The following is a 10,950-nucleotide window of genomic DNA, read 5'->3' as shown; positions in this document are numbered from 1 at the left end:
AGCGTATGAAAATGATCAATAAACATTTAATTATTTACATGATGAGTGTGATAATTAAACATAATTAACAAAACAATTAAAAGAAAATAGGCCTTGACTGGGTTCTGAATTCCTGTCGTGAGGGCTGAAGGCTGACCATACTGTAAACATATAAATATGCTAATGTCCTGACAGAGGTTTGCTAATGTTTGACGGGTTTGGTGTTGCGTTATAAACATTCAGTTTCCCTGAAGGCAGAAATCGGTTCACAGTCTGTTATAAGGCACCAACTACCGGATTAAAATCCTGTCGAAGAAATCATGAAGCAGCAGCGAGGCATTCATTAGCGTGAGCTGCGTTCTCGGCCCGTGTCCACTGTTCACGCGTGTTCTCCAGCACACGGATCACAGGTTTGGAGCGATCCAGTTGAGGAACTTCATGGCCACCTCAAAGCCCAGGAAACAGGCCTGCGGAGACAGAAGAGCGTCAGGGGCTTGATACAGTGAGTTTCAGAACATCAGAAGAGAGGAACATGAGCTGGACGTGTTACATCTTTATTAAAAACACACACAGATGGAGATGATCAAACACACCATCAGAACCATGACATGAAGCTCAAATATATGGCATGCCAATATGAGCTGAGCTTATGGTACGGCTGTGTAAGTAAGTGTGAGTATGTGTGTGTGTGAGAGTGTAGAAGTGAGTATGTGTGTATGAGTGAGTGAGTGTGTGTGTGAGCTGTACCGCATTGGCTGGAAAAGCGCGCAGCATGACGGCGTTGAAGCCCTTATAGAGCGAGCGGACGCCCTCCTCGCGCACCAGCTCTCGCAGCACATCCCGGAAGCCATTGGGGTATTTGCCTTCTGGAGCTGCAGATATAACACGCACGTACATATATACAACAAACACACACGCACACATATACATTTATTTATATTTAAATAAATAAATAAAGCACACATAACTCTCTCACACACACACACGCCACAGTGCTACAGACTCACATATAACACACACACACTTATAGGGCTGGTCCACTGCGATATCATATGTTAAACTGTAGTTGATGTGTAATGTTGCTGTGTGGACATAAACAGCATCTCCGAGTGTAAGATGCCCAAACTTCAATGCAAAAGGAGACATTAGCTTTTACAGAGTTTCACAGCGAACGAATTTGCTCACTACAAAACAACCCATCCGGGTTAGTGAGATCACAAACGCTTTAGGTTACGTGCATTCACCGCGCGCAGCAAGGGGGCGTGGTCACAAACTCGTTAGTAGAGAAAGGTAAATGCCTCCAAACGCTGCTATCTCCATGGATCTTGTTCTGTTTCACTATCTGGCCTTCCAAGGGCTGTGACACAGAGAGAATAGTGCCGACAGTTTAATTTTAATTATGTTCATGTTCCAGAATATTAGAAAATGGATATAGCTTCACCAACTGGTGGCAGTTAAGTGCAGGATTCAGCCTATGGTAATAGAATAAGCTGTGTATTGTGAGCCCCGGCCTGTAAGTCCTTCTTTTTGTTGATATCTTACGGAGTTTCCAGCGGTCATTGTAGGCTATGTTGTAGTAAGGGCGTAAACCAGGATATAAACAACGAGAAACGCGGTTTGTCACTAGTAATTATTGTTAGCAGTTTAGCTCATGCCTGCCAACATTTGTGCCCGAATTTCGCGTGAGTGGGGGGGGGTTTGGTTTGGTGTGGTGGTCTCTAAGTAACAAAGTTGAGAACCGGGGGGATGGACCGGCTGCGGGTGTATGTGGTAAAGTCTAGATCGGATACGCAGCCGGCCGGAAGTGCGATATGCACATTAATATAGCTGCATTTTTTATGACGCTGTATAACAATAATTAATATTTTTACAGTACTGTGACAGTTGGGTTCAGGGTTGGGGTGGGGGAAGACGTTAATATAAGAAATGTGAAACTTAATAAATAATATAAATAATTCTCTTTAACTTCCGGCCGCATCCATATCCGATCTAGCAACAACCGGTGTATGTGGTGTTATCAACTGTACCATGTTTTCGGCCGGAGATGATCAGATGCTATACCAAAATTGATGACCTGGCATGGGGATGAAATTACGGATGTTTCCCGGGAGAAATAACAAGACGGGAGGGTGGCAGGAGATAGGTGTGGAATATGAGAAACTCTCAGGAAAAACGGGAGTTTGGCAGGTATTATTTAGCTACAAACATATGTCTGTTTTACTGCTGTAAACATCCGCAATCGTCAGCATTGCGCGAGTTTTACATTTGAAATAATGAAGTATATTACGTACAGACATACAGTCTCCCTGAGGCGCCGCCTCCCCTACCTGTTTTACTACTCAAGCCAGCAGCACTTCAGAAGAACAGTCCAGACCGCAGCAATGCCTTGAGTATGTGTATTACTGTTACTGTGATCTCGTCAACCGTTTTACTCAGAATAAAGAAAACACCCCTTCACATCATTCATTCCTTTTTCTGCTGTGTTTGTTTCATCATTTATTTATTTATAATTATTTTTTTCGGGGGTTTTCACCTTTATTTGATAGAAAAGTGTAGAGTATTGACAGGTAAAGCATGGGGAGCAGAGAGAGGGGACAGATCGGCACAGGACTATGAGGCAGGAATCGTACTCGGGTCGCCGTGAGCACCAGAGTGCATGTGTCGACGCACTAACCACTACACCACTGGTGCTGACTTTCGTTATTTATTTATGTACAATAGTGTGCTGTTTTCAGATTAGGTGTGTCTGTGCTTTCAGTATATTCTTATTTATTTATTCAGCATTAACATACTCTATATATAACTAAATATAATATAAGTGTGTTTTAATGTGTCCCAGCATTACTACGGTACAATGTCATTACGATTGCATTTTTATGACGTGGTTAAACCGCCAAAAGCGAACGAAAAACCAAAGACGACCGTTTTACCTGCTATCTATTAGAAACGGAGAGTTTACAGCCATCTTATAATGCACCATTTCCTAAATACACCAGTGTGGGGCGCTGAAATGAAATGCTAATGGCTTGAACACATTCCTCCTCATACCAACGAGCAAAAAAAACAACAACACACCGTTCAGAAACACCTCGCGAGAGTCGTGTTTACATGTCCTCCTCATTTTCTGTAACTGATTCGGCCTCACTGGCATTATATACAGTCTGACACAGCGCGCAGGAGAGGCGTGACGTTTCCTAGCGAAGCCGATCCACTAATCAAACACATTAGGTTAGCTGACTAATCAGAGCCCTTTGAGGGCGGGCCATACAGGAGGATCCAGGATGGTCGTTTCCATGTTAGCTCAGTAGCGGTGTTAAATGAAGGTGATATATGTGAACAAATGACACGATTTTCTAAACATTGTGGACCACCCCTTTAACACACACACAAGCACGCTGAGCGCTACACCCATTCACTCACTCTCACACACACACGCACGCACCCGTCTGGAAGCGGGACTTCAGCACGTCTGGAGGAATGGCCACGGCCCAGTTGAAGATTCCCGCCATCCCACCGGCGAACAGGATACTGGGAACGCTGAGCTCGCTGGGGCTGCACACACACACACACACACTGCATCACACACACATGCTAACAGCAGACCAGTGTGTGTGTGTGTGTGTGTGTGTGTGTGTGTGTGTGTGTGTGTGTGTGTGTGTGTGTGTGTGTTAACTGACCTCTTTCCTTCCGGTGTCAGCGCGTGCTTCAGCCACTCATACGTCATGAAGTACATCCCGCTGGCCGGCACGTCTGATGGAGAGTGACAGCTGTCAATCATCTGACTGACTTATAAGATAAGGAGTGTGTGTGTGTGTGCGTATGCTCGCGAGTGTGTTTGAGTGAGAGTGCGTGTGTGTATGTGTGTATGCGCGCGAGTGTGTTTGAGTGAGAGTGCGTGTGTGTTTTTGTGTGAATATGTGTGTGTGTGTGTGTGTTACCCCTCATAAGTGTCAGTGCGGTTCCCTTATAGATGCCCCTGATGCCGCTCTCTCTGTACAGCTGTTTAACACAGTCCATCGGCCCCGCGTACTTCACCTGCCCCGACGCCGCCTGGATCTGAACACACACACACACACATCACATACACATGCATCTCAGAAACACACACTCATCAAACACACACACACACACACTGACCTGCAGGAGACACTTGATTCTCTCTCCAGGAGCCATAATGGCCGTCGTGAACACACCTGACAGCATACCAGCGGCGAACAGCTGTGGATACCTGACACACACACACACACACCCCGGTGAGCAGCTCTGTGTGTGTGTGTGTGTATTTAGGGCTGAGTAACATTTGGATCCTCATTTAATGCATGAGGCTGTAATGAAGACTCGGCTGCAGCTCTTCTCCAGTTCAGTGTTTCTGCTGACCACACGCCGTCTCTCTCACACGCCTGATTTATTCATATGCCTAATAAATTACCCATCATGCTCTGCGTGAGAGAACCTGCTGGATCACCAGGGACTGCGCTGTTACAGGGCCTCTCTAGAGTCAACAACACATATACACTCACCGGCCACTTTATTAGGTACACCTGTCCAACTGCTCGTTAACACTAATGTCTAATCAGCCAATCACACGGCAGTATTTAGGCGTGTACACATGGTCAAGCTGATCTGCTGCAGAATGGCATCAGAATGGGGAAGAAAGGGGATTTAAGTCAGGATTCTCAACCGGTGGGCCTCAGGGATCCTGCAGGTGGGCCGCGAGATTAAAACTTCCTTAATTATTGAACTATAATTACTTGATTTTATTATTAAATATGATTTATATGAAAATGATTGGTGTAATGGCATTTCTCGTTATTGATTACTTCAGAGTTGGTGCAAAAAGAGTCTCACTGTTAAACACAGACTTAACCATGGCTGCACTTCCAGCCGCAGCACGTCACACAGGACTACATGCTCAGCAAACAGTCGCTCATATGTAAAGCTAACGATGAGCAGAGTTATAAGCAGTCCACGCGTGTCTCACGTCTGCGTCCCGTATCAGAGTCACACATCTCTGTTGATTCTCAAACTATGAGTGCTGTCTTAGTGTGAGCTCTTTAAAATATCAGCACTATTGTCTAAATATGTGTTTTATAACGCGAGTGTGAGTGTTTCATCACGGACGTGCGCCCATACAGGAGGATCCAGCATGATGTTTTAGTGAACAGCTGTTCACTTCTGTCAGCGCATCTCCAATAATATCCTAAAAACCCAACCGCCTTCAGACCGATGTGTGTCAACAGACTTACAGTGCTTTTACTGTGTTTTCCTTCTCTTGTTTATTTTTAATAGACACGATCAATAGATGAACAGTGTTAATCAGTCCAATACACAGCAGCAGCTTTCGTCATCTGTTGTCCTGAACAGGTCCATTTATTAAAGAAAAGGCCCAAATACTCTGCAGTTATAGAAAATACCTGGAGCTTTGAATCTGGGTGTTTAAAAAAATAAATAAAATATATATTATTATATAGGCTATATTTAATTTTAGATATTTATATATATATATAAATATAGTTTCTTAAATAAAATGCTGTAGAATAAAAAGCTAATAATACTATAAGCAAAATAAATGTTTTCTTAACCAGTTAAACTCTAGTACTATTTTGGGATTTCCGCCTGGATTTTGCCTACCCAAATTTAAAAGCTTCCCAAACCCACATGCAGAGGTGTAAATGCAAAAATGTGGTATTATTTTAAAGAAAACCCTTTGAAATGTCATCAAACACTATTGAAAGTGTTTCAAAAAACAGTATATGTTGTCTGTGTTATAATAAACACCTAATAAAAGAGGCGCTTCTTGTCTTTTTTTATAAACTTAAATTTGAAAGTGGACCTTTTAGGTTCTGTGTGGTCTAGCTTGCTGTAATTAATGTTGGTGGTTCCTGCACATGTCTGTAATCATAGGAAAAAAGACAAATGTCTCACCATAATCTATGCAGAAGTTATTGTATTCCACCTGATGAGAGGTGCTGCACAAGCCACAGGGATCGATCATTGTTTTCATATTTCACTATTCTTTTGTTTGATCAAACATAATTCACTGTGTTTGGACCACGTCAGACATATAAAACTATTACTGATGCACATCACCTCAAAAACAGGAGACATGTCCCTGAAGCGCACAGCGTAGGGTAAGAGATGACAGCTGTCTGAGCTATCTGGAGCTGCTTATTGATCATAAATGTATTGTTTTCACCTCTGCATCATGGAAACACGGCGATTCATTCGACTGTTTAATATGAGAATATAATTCAGTAAAAAGAATGCTAGAACCGTATGAGCACCGGCAAGAGCTTTCATTTGAGCTAGAACTTGTACATGTGTCATATATGAACCATATGAAAAATATGAAAATGAACCAATGTTCAATACCCAGCTCAGGTATCCAAAATACTGTGTGTTTAAGTGTAAATAACTTTTGTAGAGTAGAATAAAAACCAAAGTGATGCATGTGTGCATAAAATATAGTTTCTACACTTTCACACGAAACCACTTAAGGGGGTCTGGTGCCATGCGAGCCCTTTAAATCTTAAAGAGAAAGTCGATGACGTCACTTAACTAGTTAATTAATAAAGGTTTAAAATAAGCGTTTTCTCCTGACAATCAGTTTATGAAAAAATGTCAGACGTGGGCCTTCAAAAAAGTTACGAAGGAGGTGGGCCTCGAAATGAAAAAGGTTGAGAACCCCTGATTTAAGTGTTTTTGAACGTGGCATGATTGTTGCTGCCAGACCGGCTGTTGATCTACTGGAGAATGGCCAGACCGGTTCCAGCTGATAGAAAGGCAACAGTAACTCAAATAAGCACTCGTTACAACCGAGGTCTGCAGAAGAGCATCTCTGAACACACAACACCATTAGTACCAATTGAGCATGATGTCAACGCCACAGCCTACCTGAGTATTGTTCTGACCATGTCCATCCCTTTATGAGCACAGTGTCTCCATCTTCTGATGGCTACTTCCAGCAGGATAACGCACCATGTCATAAAGCACCAATCATCTCAGACTGGTTTCTTGAACATGACAATGAGTTCACTGTACTCAAATGGCCTCCACAGTCACCAGAGCTCAATCCAATAGAGCACCTCTGGGATGTGGTGGAGCGGGAGATTGGCATCATGGATGTGCAGCCGACAGATCTGCAGCAACTGTGTGATGCTATCATGTCAATATGGAGCAAAATCTCTGAGGAATATTTCCAGCAGCTTGTTGAGTGTCTGACATGAAGGATTAAGACAGTTCTGAAGGCAAAAGGGAGTCCGACCCGGTACTAGTGAGGTGTACCTAATAAAGTGGCCGGTGAGTGTGTGTGTTTCTATTTTCCAAATCTATAACCCAAACAAATGTAATACACCACAGTGTGTGTGTGTGTGTGTGTGTGTCCTCACGTCAGGATGTCGTCAGGTGTTTTCTGCTGTAGTTTCTTCCCCAGGCCGAAGCCGAAGAAGCAGACGGCAAACATCGGGGTCACACCAATGATGGGGGCCGCCATACCCTTATAGAGACCCCGCACACCCTGCACACACACACACAGAGGTTACAGAAAAACACACACACGCACGCACGCACGCACGCACAGAAACACACACACCTCTTTGGCCAGTGTTTTCTTGAAGCAGTCGAATGTTCCGCCATACTGCGCAACTTCTCCAGGACGGGGTTTCGGCTGCGTCTGCAGGCGCACCTGAGAGAGGTCAAAGGTCACACACAGACAACACCGAGTGAGGTCAAAGGTCACACACACACACAGATAACATTGATTAGGTCAAAGGTCACAGCATCATGCACACACAGGTATCCTGCTTAATGAATGTGATTATTCTCAGTGTGGCTCTGAGATGATCCAAAACTACAGCGACAACTGAAGAGCAGAGGTCAACATCAGAACACACTCACACACACACAATATCAATAATGATGATGATGATGATGTTTACCTTGATGGTGTCCAGTGGGTGTCCGGCGAACACTAGACACACTCCCCCGAACCCGCCGGCGAAGAAGTTCTTCATGGGGCTGATCGGCTGCTGCTTCGACATGATTCCGTCGGAGAGTCGCAAACCCGGAGGACTGAGCGTGTGTGATCCGCAGCGTGGAGAGTAACGGCGGAGTACCGGGGGTTCAGCGGTCAGTCTGCAGCGTCTCCGTCTCTCCGCGACCCTTCACCCACATTCACACCCGGAACTGTTTCACTGACGCACCGCAGAGAGCGAGCGCGAGCGGAACTGGCTGCTGGACATGAACGCGCGCGCAGGGGGGGCGGCACCTGTCACGTCATCTTTATTTGTTATATAAGGACGAAGAGAGAACAGCCATTACAGCAGTGTCAGTGTTCCAGCCTGAGGACACACTAGCGTCTTCACTGCGGTCAAAACTAAGCATATTCACCAAGTTAAATTTAAGACCTTTTAACACCATTATAAATGAATATAATTATATATAATGTGTGTTAATTATAATTAAATACATTTAATAATACAATAATAATTGAATAATAATAAATATAGGTCAGCTTCCTCAGCAGTAAATACACTATTAAACTAATGTTACTGTCAGGAAAGTAATACGGTAAACAGAGTGACACATTTATATTGAGTTATACTGAGATTGGGATTGTTGGAGAGTGTATGAGGGTTAACGGCCAGATTGGCTAGCAATACATGAACAAAGAAATATTAAGACCCGCTAACAAATGCAGACCTACAGCACAATATATGAGTAGATTTAGGACTTTGTAAGACCCTGCGGTCACCCTGATAGCGGTGTTGTTAGCGCACACGGCTAGTTTTGTGGTGAACAGTTCATCTGTGCAGGTCATTATCAACAAAAACAATAGTTTGCCCCAATAATCTTTACCTGACATCAGGGCTGTCCAGACCCGGTCCAGGAGGGTCGGTGTCCTGCAAAGTTGAGCTCCTACTTCCTCCAACACACCTGCCTGGAAGTTTCTACCTAGATAGAGCTTGATTAGCTGCTTCGGGTGTGTTTAACTGTCGGTGGAACTAAAGTATGCAGGACACCGGCCCTCCAGGACTGAGTTTGGACAGGGTATAAACAGGAAGCAGAGAGTGAAATTCAATACCTTTGAAGAGCTTTTTAAAGACTCTCTGCATACATTTAAAGACCTCTTCACCACTTCAGATTTCAACCAGTAACATCGCCGACATTTGAACTTGCAGTATATTTACTAAACACTGATGCAAGAAACGAACCCTAAAGTAAAACTGTATTGACTGAATAGACATGTTAATGCAGCAGCAGGAGTAACAGTGTTTCTCTGGTTACTGCAGTAAACCGAGACGCGTCATGTCAGTCCAGCAGGGTTCATAAACCACACAGCATCCCAATCACAGATTAAACTCAGGTAAACTTCAGCAGACTGATTCAGAATTTAATACCTTGTGAAATAGCATTGAAGACTTGTAAATGCTTTTAAGGGCCTTCACTTTCTCTAAACTGATTTATCAATTATTAATACTTTTTAAGACCCCGCGGACACCCTGTTAGCATGTGTAGGAGAGGCGAAGGTGCCTGTATTGAACAGGAAGGGAATCCTGCTGTTCTTATATTAATTTCAGTGTTTTCATGCCTAAATAAAACAAAAGCACGGAAGACTCACATTTAAGAGTGAGGAGCGTCCCCTGGTGGCTCGGCGGTATGGGTTGTGTGTAGGGAGGATCAGCTCTTTAATGTTTATTGCCACCCTTTGATTGAAAATACCTTTATGGGATGATAGCAGGATAGAATTGTAAAATACAGGAGAATCCTGGAAAACAGGAGGGTTTACAGGTATGTACTAAGGTCGCAAGTTCCTTTGCTACAAACATAGTTCGTTGATTTGGCGTTTCCCAAATCCGTTATTCCAACGAACATTCGCAAACTGTGTGGTAAACCTGAACGCTTGCACCTGCACCTCTAGAGCTGTAGCTAGAAGCAGAGTTCCTGGCTGTGTTCGATTCCCAATTATCCCCCCTATGCCCTATTCATTACGAACGCTCCAACATTTAAAGCTGGAATGATTAAAGAAAGAAGCATTAGGGTCGGCTCTCTTTGGTGTAATTTGCTTCCAAAGTATTTTTACAGTTCAGCTTTAGCGATCTTCATGTTTGCAGTTGTGTTCCCTTCACAGTGCACTTTGAAAACACTGATGTTATTTTGAACACAGCCGTGGCTCATGATGAAAGCTATAAATGACCTGTTATTGAAAAGCAGAATTTATGTTACGTCTCCAAAGCTTATTAAAACACAGCATACGCTAATGCTTTTAATTTATAGTAGGTTATTTAAGAAATGTGACTGTACCCTAGTGAATATGACATAGACCTGCTGGTTAGAACACTTCTGCAGTGGTTTACATGCGTCAGATTGTAAAAGTAGACTTTTACAATAAACAAACATAGAATAAATTAAAAAAATGGACAATATCATATTTAATAATGATAATAAAAATGAATAATCATGATGATTATTACTATCAAGTAGGATTCTCTTCATTTCTTAATCAACAGCCTACTGTACATTACAACCATTACTGATTTACATATGAGAATGTGTGTTAGCGGAGTGCTTTTATGATTCAGAATAGATCATGTAATGTTCTCTATAATATCTGTAAAGGAAACTCTGCCTCTATATGTGTAATTTACATATATTTAAGTTAATATGGGAAGTGAGGGCATGTGATTGGATTTATTTTTAGACGTGTGATCGTGTAAAACATCATCATCTGCACAAACAATCATGTTTTTTTTCTCTAAAGTAGCTCCTCCACCCTGTTCAGAGCATCATTATGGGCGTTTTACATTATAACTAACGTGGTTTAAGCGATGGATCTGCGACAGAGAAACTACAGTTTGGGGAACACTCGTCACTACAGCGTTCTTTTCCCAAACGATGCATCGTACTGTGATAGTTCAGCCTTGTTTGGGAAACGCAGCCCAGGATGATGACCCAGCACTTAGATAATTGCTG

General features: G+C 43.0%; 1 protein-coding gene across 1 annotated transcript; it reads right to left on the bottom strand.

Annotated features, from left to right (window-relative positions):
* Positions 1-6: 6 nt before the first annotated feature.
* slc25a20 (solute carrier family 25 member 20) lies at positions 7-8,193 on the bottom strand. Its single transcript, XM_056447841.1, has 9 exons — positions 7,917-8,193; positions 7,571-7,663; positions 7,368-7,495; positions 4,117-4,207; positions 3,918-4,035; positions 3,657-3,729; positions 3,422-3,531; positions 727-851; positions 7-446 (listed from the first exon to the last, which is right to left on the bottom strand). The coding sequence occupies exons 1-9, from the start codon at positions 8,016-8,018 to the stop codon at positions 384-386; spliced, it is 903 nt and encodes a 300-aa protein (XP_056303816.1). The 5' UTR covers positions 8,019-8,193; the 3' UTR covers positions 7-383.
* Between the last annotated feature and the right edge of the window lie 2,757 nt (positions 8,194-10,950).

Source organism: Danio aesculapii, chromosome 22, assembly GCF_903798145.1.
Source record: "Danio aesculapii chromosome 22, fDanAes4.1, whole genome shotgun sequence".
In the NCBI taxonomy this organism is placed as follows: Eukaryota; Metazoa; Chordata; class Actinopteri; order Cypriniformes; family Danionidae; genus Danio; species Danio aesculapii.
This window is presented reverse-complemented; position numbering and strand designations above follow the sequence as displayed.

What these genes read in the sequence shown, in the direction of transcription:
- slc25a20 (XM_056447841.1), bottom strand. Translation starts at nt 8,018, where the DNA reads ATGTCGAAGCAGCAGCCGATCAGCCCCATGAAGAACTTCTTCGCCGGC. An exon ending in GAAGTCCCGCTTCCAGACGG is followed by an intron (nt 852 to 3,421) that starts GTGCGTGCGTGT and finishes TTATATCTGCAG; the next exon opens with CTCCAGAAGGCAAATACCCC. An exon ending in GCGCTTTTCCAGCCAATGCG is followed by an intron (nt 447 to 726) that starts GTACAGCTCACA and finishes CTGTCTCCGCAG; the next exon opens with GCCTGTTTCCTGGGCTTTGA.